General features: G+C 45.3%; 1 protein-coding gene across 1 annotated transcript in view; it reads right to left on the bottom strand.

Moving 5' to 3' along the window:
* The window catches only part of Frem2 (FRAS1 related extracellular matrix 2), a 131,591-nt gene that overhangs the window by 34,125 nt on the left and 80,961 nt on the right, over positions 1–16,505 (bottom strand). The window contains exon 7 of the mRNA XM_040754431.1: positions 101–253. Coding sequence (XP_040610365.1) covers positions 101–253 — 153 coding nt within the window. The remainder of the gene's footprint in view (positions 1–100; positions 254–16,505) is intronic.

Here is a 16,505-nt window from a genome sequence, read left to right as displayed (position 1 = left end):
TAATGTTTTATACTACAACATACATAGGAAATACTATAGAGAAATACATTTAATTAACAAGATGGAACAACACAAAAGTCTGGGGTAGCAGACTGCTCACCATCTGCAGAGGGGGGCTCTGGTGTTTTCCGGGACCTCACGGTGACACTCGAAGGCCTGGAGAGGTCGGTACCGGTCCTCCATACCTGCACCTCCACGTAGCCGGCGCTCTCATCCACGGAGTACTGGGCATCCCCAAAGTAGAAGATGGGCTCTGTTAAGAAGAACAGAGCAAACAGCAGTGCTATTTCTATCTCTACACCAACAACCCCCGAGATGACGCCCAGAAGTCTGCTTCCTTGTACTGGCACCGCGGTGTTTCCTGTGAGTGAGCTAACATATCTCATCTTAAGGCCCACGACTTGGCTTGCTCTCCATGTATGTAAATACCTTTACTGTTGTGTTTTGGAGTGCTGGGGGTTGAACCCAGGGCCTCACGGATGCCAAGGAAGTGCTTACACTGGGTTACATCCGTCAACCCAAATGTAGGTTATAAATGATTTCTAGGCACCCTTAAAAGCTTAGCTGGAAAAATCAATCATATGAAGCACAACACATTTCACTTTTTTTTGTTGTTCATATGTTTGTTTGTCTTGTTTTTTTTTTTTCAAGACAGAGTTTCTCTGTGTTGCCTTGGTTTCTCCTAGAACTCACTGTGTAGACCAGGCTGGCCTCGAACTCATAGACCTGTCTCTGCCTCCTGAGTACAGGATTAATGCCTGGTGGGCTTTTTTTCTTTTTCTTTTTTTTTTTAAGTTCTGCCTGAGCATTCATTTTATCATTCCTCGCTAGCCTACTGTGGGAAAGAGAGATGGTACTTGCTATAGGCAATCTTCTGGTCCATTGGATTTAGATTTCACTCACGATATTTGGGTCCACTTTTAATTAGCAGGAGTAGACTCTACGAATTACACTAGCACTAAACAATGATTAGTCCCTAAGACTTTAGAGAGACCAGGCCTGGTTGCTGGGTTTGGTACCCTTTACACAAAACGAGGTTTCATTAAGTAAGCAGTCCCACAGTGAGCGGTTAGCATCTGTCCTCATGAACGTGGATGACGCTGCTTGTGTTCTGTAGTTACTACCTAGGGAACGCTGCTCTCTCCTGTGTTGGTGATGCATTTGCATGGATGCAGTCATCTCCCGTCTGACTCTCTTCATAGTTAACCTGTGACTAGATACAGATGTCACAAGTCTGAAGGGCAGTAGATGACTAGGGAAAACTGAGATGAATTATAGGAATACTTTCTAAAAAAGAGTATTTATTTATTTATTATGTTTACGCTGTTCTGTCTGCAAGCATGGAAGCTGCCCTGTGGTTGCTGGGAATTGAACTCAGGACCTCCGGAAGAACAGCCAGTGCTGTGAGCCATCTCTCTAGGCCAGGAATACCTTTAAAAATACTTAATTTTGAGATATAGATAGCTTCACAGGAAACTGCAAATAGTTCACCATTGAGAGTTTATATTACAAACAGTTATTAACAACGATAAAAATAATCAAGTGAGCTTGTGTGAAATACTCTACTTATTTCTCTTTAGTTTCACAGAATTCCAAAGGAGTCTGTCTGAAAGCACACAGCTCACACCAGGGCTTCTTAGCATCATTTTAAAGGGGAACTGTTCCAGTTCATAGGACACACAAAGGGAAATGAGTCTTCCACCGATGGCTCAGAAAGCCACAGGGTGTGGCTGGGTGAGAGTGTGGAGCTCAGCGAGTGACACTAGTCTAGAGTGTACAAAACCCTTGACTCCACCCTCAGCAGGCGCAATAAAACAAAGTCACAGGAAAAGCCCAATGCAGTTTTCCTTCACCCCCTATTTGCAAATTAATTCCATTTATTAGAAAGTACAACACAAACACTTGTTTCTTCCCCCAACTGGTAGGCATATTTAAAAGCATCTAGCTCCGCTGGCCTCTTAGATAATATGAAATCAATCCTGGAAATGTTTGCCTGTTTTGGTTTGGAGGTAATAAATCTGCCTACGGCATAGTTTACCTCTCTGCTATCCTTTCAACTTAGACGTGCGGGTGTGCGCAGATGGGGTTGTTATCTTATAACCCCAGGCAAGCAGACCTGAATGACAAACTAACACATTCCTTACATTTCTCCCATCTGAGGCGGGGCAAAGGTGAAGGGAAGGCAGTCAAACAGTGATTATTCTAAGCAAACGGCTGAACCAGGCACAGCAGTTTCTCCTCAAAAGGCTTGCATGATTATCAGGGAAGCTTGGGTACGCGCCTCCAGCGAGCGACCTTTCTAAGTCTCTAACACTTCTGGTATCGAAGGAATTGCGTTTCTAACCAAATGCTGTGTAACGCAGTGATGTTACCTCCCACTTTCCTAGTCCTCACGGTGCGTATTAGAAACGGGACTAAGTAAAATCATGAGTGCAGCCATAAAACACAAGGGAGTTGCTTGCTCGGGGTGGTGTGTGTGGAGGAGAGGGTTTGAGGGGAGGTAGAATTGTGTCTGCATGGGCACTCAAATACATCCTGTTACCCACAGGACACTCAAATACATCCTGCTACCCACAGGACACTCAAATACATCCTGCTACCCACAGGGCACTCAAATACATCCTGCTACCCACAGGACACTCAAATACATCCTGCTACCCACAGGGCAAGTCTTTCACCTTATAGCTTTGCATTCACAGATGAAAACGGGGTGGGAGGGTTGTCGTAGCGTGATAACTAAGCTGCAGACAAGTTGCAGACACTGCCAATCACAGGGAGCATCGGTGCCTTCAGTTAAAAGGAGGAGAGGGAATAGAGACAGGACTTTAATTATCAATTCTCCCATTTTAATAAGTACCTAGGAGGAATTTGGAAAGGTAACATGAATTCTCTAAAACGAAGTTTTCCGTGGTCATCAGACTTAAGTTGTCTGATGTCCACCCACTGAAGGTGGCAGGAAGAATGGTCAAATAATCAGTTGCAATGATTATAGTTAAAATTTGAGAGGATTTTAGCACAGTAGTTTCTACAGCATAAAACCAAACAACAGCAATTAAAAAAAAATAACCCCACAGTATACCTAACAAGTCACTTGTTTAACAAATCAAAAGAAATAGAGTAGGTTTGGACATCTTTTCAGTATGGGTGAATGAAAACTAAAATGCTGGTGGTCATATTTAAATGTCTCATTTTCTTCTTATAATATCTAAAATTTGAATGGATTTATTAATGTTACTACTGGGTGAAAAATCTTACTCTATAAAGGAGTTGCAGATGTCACAGGAATCTACAGACATTATGCAGAACACACTAAGATGGTCCTGGGACTTTTTGAAAGTTTTATGTGTCTGAGTGTTTTGCCTGCATGTGTGCCTGTCTGTGAACCACCTGTGTGCATGGTGACTGGGGAGGCCCGAAGGGCGCACTGGATTCCCTAGAACTGGAATAACAGATGGCTGTGAGCTGCCACGTGGGGGCTGGAAACTGGACTCAGGTCCTCTGGAAGAGCAGCCACTGCTCCTAACCACTGAGCCATCTCTCTAGCCTTGTGCTTGGGACATTTTAAAGGAAGCTACGGGATCAAAAGAAGGGAAGAAATGAGTGGCTGACGCCCACCAGAAGGCAAAGAACCCATGCAAAATTCAGGACAGCTGCTCTGTCTGTGCTAGCAAATGGTTTTTGTAAGGACGGACGTTTACCGAGTGTGGTGGTTGGAATAAGAACGGCTCCCATGGGCTCATAGATTTGAATGCTTGGTCATCAGGGAGTGGTACTACTTGAGAAGGACTAGGAGGTGTGGCCTTGCTGGAAAAAGCCTGTCACTGTGGGCCAGCTTCGAGGTTTCAGAAGTTCAAGCCAGGCCCAGTCTCTCTCTCTGTCTTCCTGCTGCCTGCAGGTTTGGATGTAGAACTCTCAGCTACTTCTCCAGCACCATGTCTGCCTGCACGCTGCCATGCTTCCTGTTATGATGACAATGGATTAAACTTCTGAAACTGTAAGCCAGCCCCAGTTAAATGCTTCCCTTTTTAAGAGTTGCTGTGGTCATGGTGTCTCTTCATAGCAATAGAACACTGACTAAGAACACTGAGCCTCTTTGGTAAGCTTCTGTCTGTCTGTCTATCTGTCTGTCTGTCTGTCTGTCTGTCTGTCTGTCTGTCTCCACTGTCTCCTCTCTCTCATTTCTCCCCTCTTCCTTAAGCACTTAGTTTTTTAAAAATACTAACTGGAGACCTCTGTAAATCTGTCAATATTCACATTGCAGTCTAGAGTCAAGTAGAAAACGCCCCATTCAGTTCCCGAATTCGCCACTTAAGTATACACTGCACCTTGAACCACAGTGACGTTCACAGACTTCATGTGCAGTCAGTAACTGTTTCTGGTAACTGGAAGAAGGATGACAAAATAAAGCCATGCTCCCTGCAGTGCCCGCCCAGGTAATACTGCAAACATTCCTCAGCCCTTCATCCCCCTCAGACAACAGTTCAGAGAAAACGTTTAGTCTCTCTGCACAGGACAGAGAAGAAGTCACATCTAAAGCATGGGCAAGCCTCATCACAAGTGAGGTTTTGGATGGTACAGCGAGGATGTCTAGAATTCCCAAAGGAAGCCAGGATCTGTCTTCATTCTGTGAGGTGCCCTTTAAACTCCATGGCAGAGGCGCAGGCACCCATGCTAAGAGACTTTGGCTCACTAAGCAGGAGTCAGACTGGCAAGGTTGTACAAACTGTCATTTCACTTCTGTTAATGTGAAGAGAAAGGCTTGGCAAGGCCACACAGCTCACACACCTGCAGCAAAGACGAAGATAAATACTTCAAGTTCTGCTCCCAGGGGGGAGAAGGTGAACTTTTTATCACTTATTTATTTATTAGGTGTCTGGATTGGTGTTTACGATTTCATTGGGTCTCCTGAGATGAAAGAAGGAGATGCCAGCAGTAATTGCTATCTGGAGCCAAATCTTACTGACTCATGTGCACACAAGGGCCGTCACTCAAACAAGCTCTGTAGAGCTAACTGGCGTGTTTGTTTAAGACTGAATGGGATAAGAGTCTGTAGGCTGTCTTTGGGCAAAGCATCAATGTTGTCTTTGGGTTTAGTGCTGGAAATAATACAAGGGAATTGACTCTAACCTAGAAAGCTTGTTGGAGGTTTCGACGCTGCCCTGGTTTGCATTCTATTGCTGTAGTAAATAAACACCATGACCAAAAGTGACACGGGGAGGAAAAGGATTATTTGGCTTACAGGTCCTGACTGTAGTTGGGCTCAGAGGAAAGCCAGGGCGAGAACTCGGGTGGGAGAAGAGGCAGGAACCGTAGACAGAGGAAGACTGCTTTCTGGCTTGCTTCCCCCGGCTTTTGCTCTGCTACCTTCCTTATGTATCCCAGACCTATCTGTCCAGAGATGGGGCTGCGGGACCCTCCCACATCAACCAGCAAACAGAGGTTCCCACAAACAGAGACATGGGTCAGTTTGATGGAGGCAGTTTCTCAACTGAGATTCTTTCTTGCAAGGTCTGCCCAGGTTCGTGCAAATTTGACGAAAAGCTAACCAGCACAGATCCTGACGGTAAGTACACACAGCCACTTCCCGTAGGCATGCCAACATCATTTTTTCCCTCAGGGTGGAGAGGGTTACTTCTACTCCTGCATCTTCTGTTTGTTTTTCTTCGTTGTGATAAAATACTCACTAAGCAACTCACAGACCCATCTTTAGGAAAGATGGGTTTAACTTGGCTTGCATTTTGAGGGGGTGTATCACGGCAGGGAAGGTGGGTGCAGAGCCATGGGGTGGCTAGACGTATGGCCTCCGCTTCATCATCAGAGAATGGACAGGGAGTGGGACCCGTCTATCAAATCTCAAGGCCCACCCCTAGAGACAATTCCTCCAGTGAGCCTCCACCTCCTAAAGGCTCTAGACCTTCCAAAACGATGCCAAGAGATGGGGATTGAGTGTTCAAACACACAAGCCTGGGGTGGGGCAGGCTGCATTCAAACCATAACTTCTCTCCAGTTCATCACTAAATCCAGTTAGCATGGCCTGACGCTTGAACTTTCCCATGAACTATCTAAGGAGGCTCTTGAGTGAAGCAGACACCCCCAAAGCCACTGACACCACACTTACTGTCTTGCTGGAAAGTTTCTGTGTATCTCACTGTCCTTAGGGTTGTCCCTGGACTCCTCACTATGGACTACAAGGTATTGAAACTTAGGGACTCCCCCTACCTTTTATACCGCGTGTTGGTCACTTCTGCTCAGTAACAACATCTGGGATGTCTTGTATGCACTGCTCCCAGCCTCTGGCTGTCTCATCCGGTCTTCCCTTAGGAGGATGCTTCTCTGGGGACCACTCTGCCCTCCCTCTTGTCTCAGCATGTAGGGGTGGAACTAAGCTTCCTTTATTCATGCATACTTTCTTGGCACTTAGCTCTATCCGTGTCCGGCAATGGGTGCTCAATAAGTAGCTGTTGAATGAGTTAGCAATGACACAAAGATCATTTGTTGCCCACAGGAACTGAATAAATGTGTGTGCCTCTGTGCTGGGAAGCGCAAGAGCATTGGTGCCAGGCAGTGGCTGTGTGCTACCAGGGGAGTAAGTGGTTGTGCCAGAGAGCGACTGTGTAGGCCCTTCTGATCTGCAAGTATAAATGCTATCCTAAATCACTTTTCTTTCCAGAAATACCATAAATACATAAATATCCACCCTAAAAAAGACCTCCTATCTAGCCCTTTCAAAGTTCTTGCTGAAAAACTGAAGTTCAAAGGGAAGTTTAAAGGTCTACTTCATTTTAAAGGCACGTTCTGACATTTCTTTTTCCCAGCAACAACAGCTTCCTCAGAAAGAATCCAGAGAAATGAGTGCATACTTAGGATGCTGATAACATTGGAATCTTCCACAGGTGTTAGTTAAGCATTAGGAGCAGTGAGCCTTTCTCCAGAAAGATAATGCTACCAGTCTACTGCCAATGTAGTTTTACACAAAATGGATTTGATCTTTCTGAAGGTCAACATACATTTTAAATGAAATTTCAGTGTTACAATCATGCAAAGTTTTCAGTATGCATTTGCATGGATTAAGACTTTATGAATGGACTCTGTGTGTGTGTGTGTGTGTGTGTGTGTGTGTGTGAGTGATATGTGTAAATGTGCGCATGGATATATGTTGTGTATGTATGTGGGGGGATATGTGTGTCTGTTTGGTGTGTTGGGGGGGCATATTTACCATGGTGTGCATTTAGAGACCCGAGAACATCTTTTAGGGGTCAGTTCTCTCTATCCACTGTTGGCTCAGGATCAAACTTGTAATATTATTAGGCTTCCATAACAAGCACGTTTACTGGCTAAGCCATCCTGATGACCCAATGTTTAATTAATAAATTAGCTTTTTATCCCATAGTATTTTTCAATCTACAAACAAAGGAAAGGGTGGAAAACCTGTTAATGGCTCACTAGCTGCAAATTCGAGCAAATGGGAGGAAATTTAGGAGCTACTAAACCCTTATTCCATCAGCATTGCACAAAGATGATCACAGATCTGCACTGCGGGGCTTACTCCTGGTATCCCTCCTGAGTCAAAACCCACCGATAACCCAGCGTCTCAAAGGGTCACAGGTGAATCACGCCCATAAGATCAGGGTCAGGGTAAAGGAACACAGCACTGAACCAGGTGACAGATCCTACAGTGCAGAGGTTCTGAGGGGGTGGCCTCTTGCTCAGTAGTGAGCCAGGGAGCTAGCTGCCTTGCAGACTGAGCTGGGTTGAACACCAGAAAACGGACAGACTTGTCTCGGGGAAAGAGAGGGGAGGGTGTGGGTGTGGCATGGGAAGGTGTAGAGGTGGAAACAGAAGCTTGTGACCTTGAAAAGGACAGGATCCGAACCTCAGATTGCAAAAAGGGGAATAGCAAGAGCACGGTAAACTCCTGGAAGAGGCTAGCCTGGGAGCTGGAGGCCTACTCATTAGCAAGTGCCTATCAGTGGCATAGGTCAGCAAGGATGGTAGCTGGGCAGCATTCTGACCATGGGAGCGTTCCCATGGTCACTGAGCCAAGGCCCACCGACTTCTCCAGACCTCACTCTCTTCCTTTCCTTTGCTAGCTTTCCCAAGACTCTTATTTCATGTATTTCTTTAAAACTACCGGAGGAAGACTAGCTGCCTACTAACGTGGTCTGCTCGCACCCATGGGTGCCCTGGAGGGCATATGTAAATGAACAATTATTCTGAATGGTTAAGAGTACAGAGGGAATATTACTGAGAGTTTTGAAGAGCTAATGTAACTCGATATATAGTCATGAGTATAATTCTTTGGGAAGATCAGTTAAAAAGCCTTTCGTCAACATTACATCTATTTTACAAGGCAAAGGTCGCAGAGAAGCAAACATCAAAAGGCAATCACAGGTGGAAATCAACCAAGTTTTTAATGTGAGTAAGATTAGCCTCTTCCAAGCCTGTGCATCTTCCAACTTCCAGACTGCACTGACATGATGTGTTTAGTAAAAACTCAAAGGAGGGCTGGAGAGATAGCCCAGCCGTTAAAGGCTAAGGCTCACTACCAAAACGTTAAGAGTTCCGTTCTCAGCACCTCCGTCAAAGCCTGTGTGGACAGCTTCCCTTTGCTGGGTACGATGGGAGTCAGAGGCAGGTGTACTTCTGCACTTTTGAGGTCAGCCTGGTCTACATAGCAAGTTTTAGGACAGCCAGGACTACATAGAATGAGTCTATTTCCAAAAGTAAAAGAAATGACTAATGGAGCAGGTTAGAAAAGATGGCTCAGAGGTTAAGAGCACTTCCTGACAGAGGACCCAGGATCCATTCCTAGCATGTACACTGGGAAGGTCTCAACAGCCTATAGTCTCAGTGTGGCTCACAACCTCAGGGGATCCAACACATCTTTTTTCAACCTCTTCAGGCATGTGGTTCATATGCTTATGCCCAGGTACATTCACATATACTAAAAAATAAAGATAACAGGTTTTTTTTTCTAGGCACGATGGCACAAGCCTTAATTCAGCAATGGGTAGGCAGAAGCAGGTGGATCTAAGCAAGTCTAGGGCCAGCCTGATTGACATAGCAAGTTCTAAACCAGTAAGGGCTATCCATGTAAGAAAGTGTCTTAAAGAAAAGAAGGAAGGAGGGAAGGAGGGAAGGAGGGAAGGAGGGAAGGAGGGAAGAGAAAAGGAAAACAAAAATTGGGATCATAAGCTGAGTCTTCCAACTATCCGCTGAAATGGAATAGCTTTGACCGCAAGTTTATCTTGTGTGGGAGGAAACACACCTGTCAGTCAATACCAGCTTCCTGCCATAGCGACGATAGGCTATGCACAGCTGTATCTGAGCAGCTATCCCTTCAGGTCGCATCAAAATCTCTAGTCCCTTAGTTAAGTTGTTTCTGGTGCTTTAAAAGATCTAACAGTCTTCCAAGGTAATTATTTTTACCTACTGTTGACAAAATCAAGTTGAGCCTTGGAGGGGCTAAATAGCTTGGTACATAGTTTATAGAACAAGCAGGATTCAAACACGACATACTAATATAGTAAAATAGGAATTATTTTCCATCAAGTGCCAATTTCTTTGAAAATGTTCAAACGTATGGAGCAATAAACATACTTAGATGTTCAGATTTTCAGAATAGTCTCTTTAGAGATGTATTATGAGAAATGACTGCATGAAGGAAAAGAAGAAAACTTCCTTTGCAAGGGAAAATAAGAAAACATTATGTGTGTGTTTGTATTAAGTTTTGGAAATGCAATTCTCACTCAAAAAACAAAGGGGAAAAACAGGGACAGAGGTGAGATGGAGCTTAAAGCTACTGTACCTACTTCAGAAATCACGGAGCAGAAGTTAATATGAACACTTTTATGCCTGCTAACTAATGATAAATTTATAAGATTTCGAATCAATAAAGACTCTGGCAGGAGGCTGATTTATTTGGGAATCTCAACAGCTGAAGGAAGAAAGACTATGACTAATAAAGTGTTAAACACAATCTGTGTGAGGTCTCCGGGACAAGAGTGTGTGTGTTTTACACTGGGAAAATAAACCATGCTGACCACAGACTGGTTAAGAAGTGACACTTGAGACATATCTGCTGGCAGCCAGAGGAGGTGCAGAAGAAACGGCCCAAGTCACTCTGTTCTGTTCCAGGCTCAAAGTCTCTCGTCAGAACCCTGGCCAGTGCCGTTCAGCGTGGCCAGCAGCTCTGATAGTGGCTTTCTAGGCAGGGTATCAACAGTAAGAGCCTCACCGCTCCTAGCTCTGAGCACAGGACCTCCTGGGTCACCGTGCAAAGCCCAGTCCTGGGGGAATCACTTCTCTGGCTCTTGGATTTCTGCTCTGCAGGACAAGGACAATCTAACTGGACCAGGTGATGTCAGATCACATGATTTATTAGTCCATCGCCCTCTTTTGCCCTCTCTGGGGATCGGAGATTTTTTTTGTGTATGTTCTAGTTGAAGCCACTTTTTTTATCTATACTTATGCAACCCATTCATGTTTACTTTCGTTATTGTCATTAGAAGGTAAACAGGAAGAAAAATCTCTCAAGTGGGAGTTGGAAAACCACTCTTGTCTCATAACTTGGTAACATGAAGAAGCCATATATATCAATATGATAAAAATGTAGGTATTATAGCTTTTATATCTCCCAGCAGACAACATACACTCAAACCCACCTGCCTCGAAAGCTAATACTTCAACTGATCATTTAACGTATTTGATTTATGTCTATTTTCTTTATTAATCAACATAACCTACAGAAAATAACAAAATAATAATAATAAAGCAATAAAGCCTTCCAGACTGAAGACAGTAGCGCTCAGTTTATGACCCGAGGGACATCCTGGCAAGGAGAGTGACGGATGGGAAAGCCCCGAGCCCTAAAAGCCACCGTGACCAGGCTACCGGTGCTCAGACAAACCCAGTGTCATCCCCGTGTCTTTTGTTCATGGGGAGGCAAGATGCCTGTGCCATGCTGCTACGGAAGAGAGGTTCGGGGGCACTAATGTGAGTCAGCGGGGAGAAGGCCGAGCGAGGGGCGTGGTGGAGCGGGAGGGGGATGGGCAGACGCAGTGTGGATGAGTCCGAGGCCTTGCATGCTCAGGGATGGCACCATTTGGCACGGTGTGGTATAACCCTTGGGAAAAAGAGACAAAGTGAACAAAGAAAATAGGTGGCGCCAGGCGTTGGTGGCGCACGCCTTTAATCCCAGCACTCAGGAGGCAGAGGCAGGCGGGTCTCTGTGAGTTTGAGACCACCCTGGTCTACAGAGCCAGTTCCAGGGCAGCCTCCAAAATAATACAGAGAAACCTTGTCTCAAACCCTGACCCCCCCAAAAAAAAAGAAAAGAAAAGAGGTGGCAATAGCCAGGCCACGCAGTCCCCTGTGCCTGGAACCTTGTCCTGGAAGATGTTTGGTAAAAAGGTGTGCTCAGTGTTCGGAAGGGCAGGAGCCTGGTGAGATGTGTGATCAGGGATATGGGGGTGGATGCACAGACCACAGACAGCAAGCATGGGCATCTAGGAGACACTTGAAGCTAGCTTAGGTGTTGTGTGAGCTGCTTGGCTGAAGACAGATGATACAAGAAAAAACCACAGAGTCATAAAATGAATAAAGATGTGGGGTGGACGGTGAGAGGAAGGAGCTAGCATTGTAGGAGCTTTTACTATGATAAAGAGCACGGGAGGGAGGGCTGGAGAGATGGCTCAGAGGTTAAGAGCACTGGTTGCTCTTCCAAAGGACCTGGGTTCAATTCCCAGCACCCACATGGCAGCTCACAACTGTCTGTAATTTCAGTTCTAGAGAACCTGACATCCTCATAGAGACATTCATGCAGACAAAACACCAACGCACATAAAAATAAATAAACTTAAAAAAAAGGAACACAGGAGGGAGGGACTGGAGAGAAGGCTCAGCAGTTAAGAGCACTTATTGCTCTTCCAGAGGATCCATGTTCAATTCCCAGCACCAACATAGCGGAACTCAACAAACTGGAACTCCAGTTCCGGGGGATCTGACACCCTCTTCTGCCCTCTGCAGGCACCAGGCACACAATGGTTCTCAGATGTACACGGAGGCAAAAGACCCATACACGGGAAATAAAATAAATTTTTATAATAAAAAAATGCAGGAGGGAAACCAGGCAAGGGCAAGGCTTAGCCGCTAAGACTCCTGAGGCTTTCCCTGCTTTGCCTGCTCACGGCCTCAAAGGCTCGTGTCCTGGAACTGTGTGATGCTGTGCAGCTGGCTCTCCCTTCACTCTTTAACAAGAACAAGAAAAGAAAAAAAAACTGTGGTTTTCATTCACATTTGAATTCCTAGGTCTCCCGTAATTATAACACAAGAGTTTTCAAGTTTCTTTTCTAGAAAAGCCAAGGGAGAAAATGTTTTGATCGAGGTACTAATTACCTGTCCCCAGAGAATTAATCAAGGGCTCTCTGCTAATGGCTGACTGTTGAGTCAGATCCAGGGCACATAATCAGGTAAATTTACCAAACACTGAAAATAACTTGCAAATGTGTGTGAGTTCAAGTTCAGGAAGAACACGTGTGACGTCGGTCAGGCGCACAGTGATCCCTGGAAAAGTGGCATTACGTCTTTGAGACCATGATGGTTAGCAGCCTCCCCTGACAAGATGGAGGCCCCCCCCCCACACACACACAGGTACAGAGTAAACAGTGTCATTTCTTTCCACATTAGCTCTCATCTCCAGGATCATCTCACAGCACTGGGGAACTCGGTGGCTTTCCGTGTTTGCTTACTTGCTTTTCAATGTTTCCTGACAGCAAACGATCCTGAAAATCACCCTTCAGAATGAGGATGACTCTTACAGAAATGAAAAGAAACCCAGAATGATATCCTTGTTGGCACTCTGACCCAACACCTTCACTTCGTAGCACATTTCCGGGGACAATGAAACCAAATGTTTGTGAGGCACCCTTGGGGAGATGGAAGCTGAGATCCATTTCAGCCCTGTGGGTGGAAGGGGGCTCCCCCAAGGCCTGTGATTTCATGAGATCTTTTTCAGCCCTATATGGAGGAAGCCCTCACCCCACCCCAGGCCTGTGATTTCATTAAAAAGCTACCAAGCATTTTATTTCTTTTCAAGAGTTGTATTCAGGAACTGCTGGCCTGCTAAGACAGTGTTATCCCCAATAGAGCAATTGTCTTCACAAGAGAGAGATGGTCACAGCCCAAGGGACCACATGACAATGCCCATTCATTTACCAGCTGCCAGTCTGATTGACTCCACTGAAGTCTTTTTCTGTCTGGAGGAAGGGGTGGGGAGGCTCTTCCTGCAGGTCAAGACCAAGTTTCATGACCTCCGGAAAGGTCCCGATGTTAGGCTGCCCTTATCATTTGCAGTAGTGCATGGATCTTTCGAACTCCTAGTTCAAATGTGTTTTTCAGCACCTTGGAGCCTGCCCATCACTTATCAGGGGCCCAGGAAACATTTAAGGTGAGGCAGGGCAAAGTCCTAGTCTCTGTCATCTTGGCACAATGTCTTGAATAATGCAAGTATTTAGCAAACATCTAAGAAAACAGTAGGCATGGGTGTTCAGTTATCACTTGGCACCTGTGGGTCACTGCAGGGTACCTGGTAGGCACTCTGCAGTGAAGTTTCCTGGAAAAGCCATGCTTATGTTGAAAATTCTGCAGGCAGATTGGCCGAGTAGGACTTCATGATTGCTGAGAGCTGGTGTGTTACAGATGGAAAGCTAAAATCATCTTGGTGTATCGTTAGCCTTCTTAATTTTCAGTTATCGCCAACCTTTGTCTCTGACCTAATATCCCTTTGATTATTAGACAAACCTTTGGAACATATTGACTTAGTAGACGTTAACTTCCACCTCCCCAAAGCTAAGACTAAGACAAGAGACTTCCCTGCTGGGTTCTCACTGGTCTACCTGATGCCCTTGCTGATGGATGTTTTGGTAAGTACTAACCTACAATTTCCTTTCATTCTGTGACTAATAAAAAAGCTCAGGTAACCTAACTGATGATAGAACCTGTCAATCAGGGAGATCTGGATCTGTGCTTCCTGGCCATGGCCATTTGTAGGTGAATCCACGAGAGCCCGTTCAAATGGGCATCAAAGACTTTTAGAAAACATTCACAGAGCCAGGCAGTGGTGGTACACACCTTTAATCCCGGCACTTGGGAGGTGGAGATAGGCACACCTTTGTGAGTTCGAGGACAGTCTGGTCTATAGAGTGAGTTCCAGGACAGGCTCTAAAGCTACAGAGAAACCCTGGATCAAAACACCAACACTCACAGATGTACAACACGACACATAGCCTCTGTGGTTTTTCTTTCTGACTAGGGGTGAATGGAACCAGCAGTCTGATCTCTGACCCCCACCAAGATGGCGAGCGACACCCCCCTTCCCTCTCCTTATAAGAGGTCACATCCATAGACTCTGACCCCCACCAAGATGGCAAGCGACGCCCCTCTTCCTTCTCCTTATAAGAGGTCATATCCATAGACAAGGAGCCACGTCCTAATTCCCAAAACAGTCACTCATATTAGTCTCTGAATAAATTCCCCTCTCTTTTGGACAAAGCATGGTGTTTCTCACCTGCAATACCGAAGTCCACAGTTGGTCAAATGCCTCACACAGTGAGTAGCATTGGCATAAATCCGCTATCTTTCCATACACTCGAAATCATTTGCAGATTTTTATAGTGCTGAGTCCACGTAAGTGTTTGGTTAGTAGTTGAGGCATTGTATTGTTTAAAGACCAATGACTGGGGCTGGAGGATGTCCATCAGTTAAGATGATGGCTGCCCCTGTCAAGGACCCAGGTTCAGTCATAACACCCTCATGGCAGTTCACAAGGACCCAGGTTCAGTCATAACACCCTCATGGCAGTTCACAACTATAACTCTCTGTCTCAGGGTATCCAAGCCCCTTTTCTGGCTTCTGAGGCCATTGCACACACACACACACACACACACACACACACACACATCCACACACCCACACCCACGCTAGCGGGGGCCGGGGGGGGGGGGAGAGCGCGCCTTTAATCCCAGAACTCGGGAGGCAGAGGCAGGCGGATCTCTGTGAGCTTGAGGCCAGGCTGGCTTACAGAATGAGTTCCAGATTCCCTGGAGCTGGGCTTACAGGTATTTGTGACTTGCCCTGTGTGAGTCTCCGCAAGAACAGCATGAGCTTTTAACCACTGTGACATCTGTCCAGCCTCCAATTGCTGTTTATTATCAAATTTCCACAAACTCACACGGTGTTTTATAGACATCTGTAATTACAGTTTCAGGGGATCTGATGCCCTCTTCTGGCCTGTTTGGGCACTGGATATATGGTACACAGACACACATGTAGGCAAAACACAAGCACATATTAAAAATAAAAAATAAAACATTATTAGAAGATAAAACTTAGGGCTGGAGAGATGGCTCAGTGGTTAAGAACGTGTACTATTCTTGCATAGGACCTGAGTTTAATGTAAAGCAGCTTACAACTGTTGTAACTCCAGCTCCATGGGATGGTTTATGCACATATACAGACATTCACACATGTACACATAAATAATGAAGATACTTTTACAAGAGAAAATAAAAACTTTCCCTCAATAGTTCCAAGTTTACAAATTTTAAAGTCTGGTGTTTGAAAAGTGGCTACTGGGATTTATGTTTTTCTTTTTTCTTTTTGCACTTAAATAGAACTCATCGCTGTCTGAGATCATAAGGATAAACGCTCAGTGATCTGTTTCCAGGGCTTTAGGGATAATAAGCATGGATGTTTACACTTTCGACATCTGCAGAATCAGTGTGGCCAGAAACCGCTCTTGTGTGTGGAAGAGATGGGTATCAGGTAGACAGTGTTACTACAAAAAACACAAAACAAACACAAGACATTATGTGTCCAAAAGAATCTGACAGAAAGCGGAGCCCAGCACTGGAGAGACAACAGCGTCTGCAGGCTGGTTTCTCAAGTGGAGTGCCAAAGGCAGTACCAGTCCTTGTCTTGAAGATGGCACTAGCAGGATCTCCTGAGGACCCTGGCAGGGTTACAGTTGGCAGAGAGGGAGCCAGGATGGCTCATGGGTGACTTATTTGGACATCTACAATATTTCAGTTATTCTAGGATATTCAGAGGCTGGAGACATACAAAAGCCAGCTTCACTTGGCAAGTTCACCGCTAGGGCACCCAGCATCCCTTGAATCTTACAGTACAATCAGAGGGCAACTGTGTTTGTTCAATAAACACACATGTAGGATATTAAGTGGGTTGCCCAGGTTAATGCCATGCATGCATCAGTCATGTGGGCTCGAAGCTCAGTGGCTGTTCCCCTTAGGTGAGTGATGACCTAGGCACACTTGAATGATACAACAGAGGCATGCTGTGTATGCACAAAATGTATGTGTGTTAAGTAGAGAAGTTCAAGGACCTAGGAAGGTGCTTGTATTAGCACTGTTGTGTGTTATATATGCAACATTGGAAAACTCAAGTGGTGCAGGGATCAAATCCAGGGTCTCTCATATATTAGGCAACTG

This window comes from Mesocricetus auratus, unplaced genomic scaffold, assembly GCF_017639785.1.
Source record: "Mesocricetus auratus isolate SY011 unplaced genomic scaffold, BCM_Maur_2.0 Super-Scaffold_100011, whole genome shotgun sequence".
NCBI classification, from domain to species: Eukaryota; Metazoa; Chordata; class Mammalia; order Rodentia; family Cricetidae; genus Mesocricetus; species Mesocricetus auratus.
This window is presented reverse-complemented; position numbering and strand designations above follow the sequence as displayed.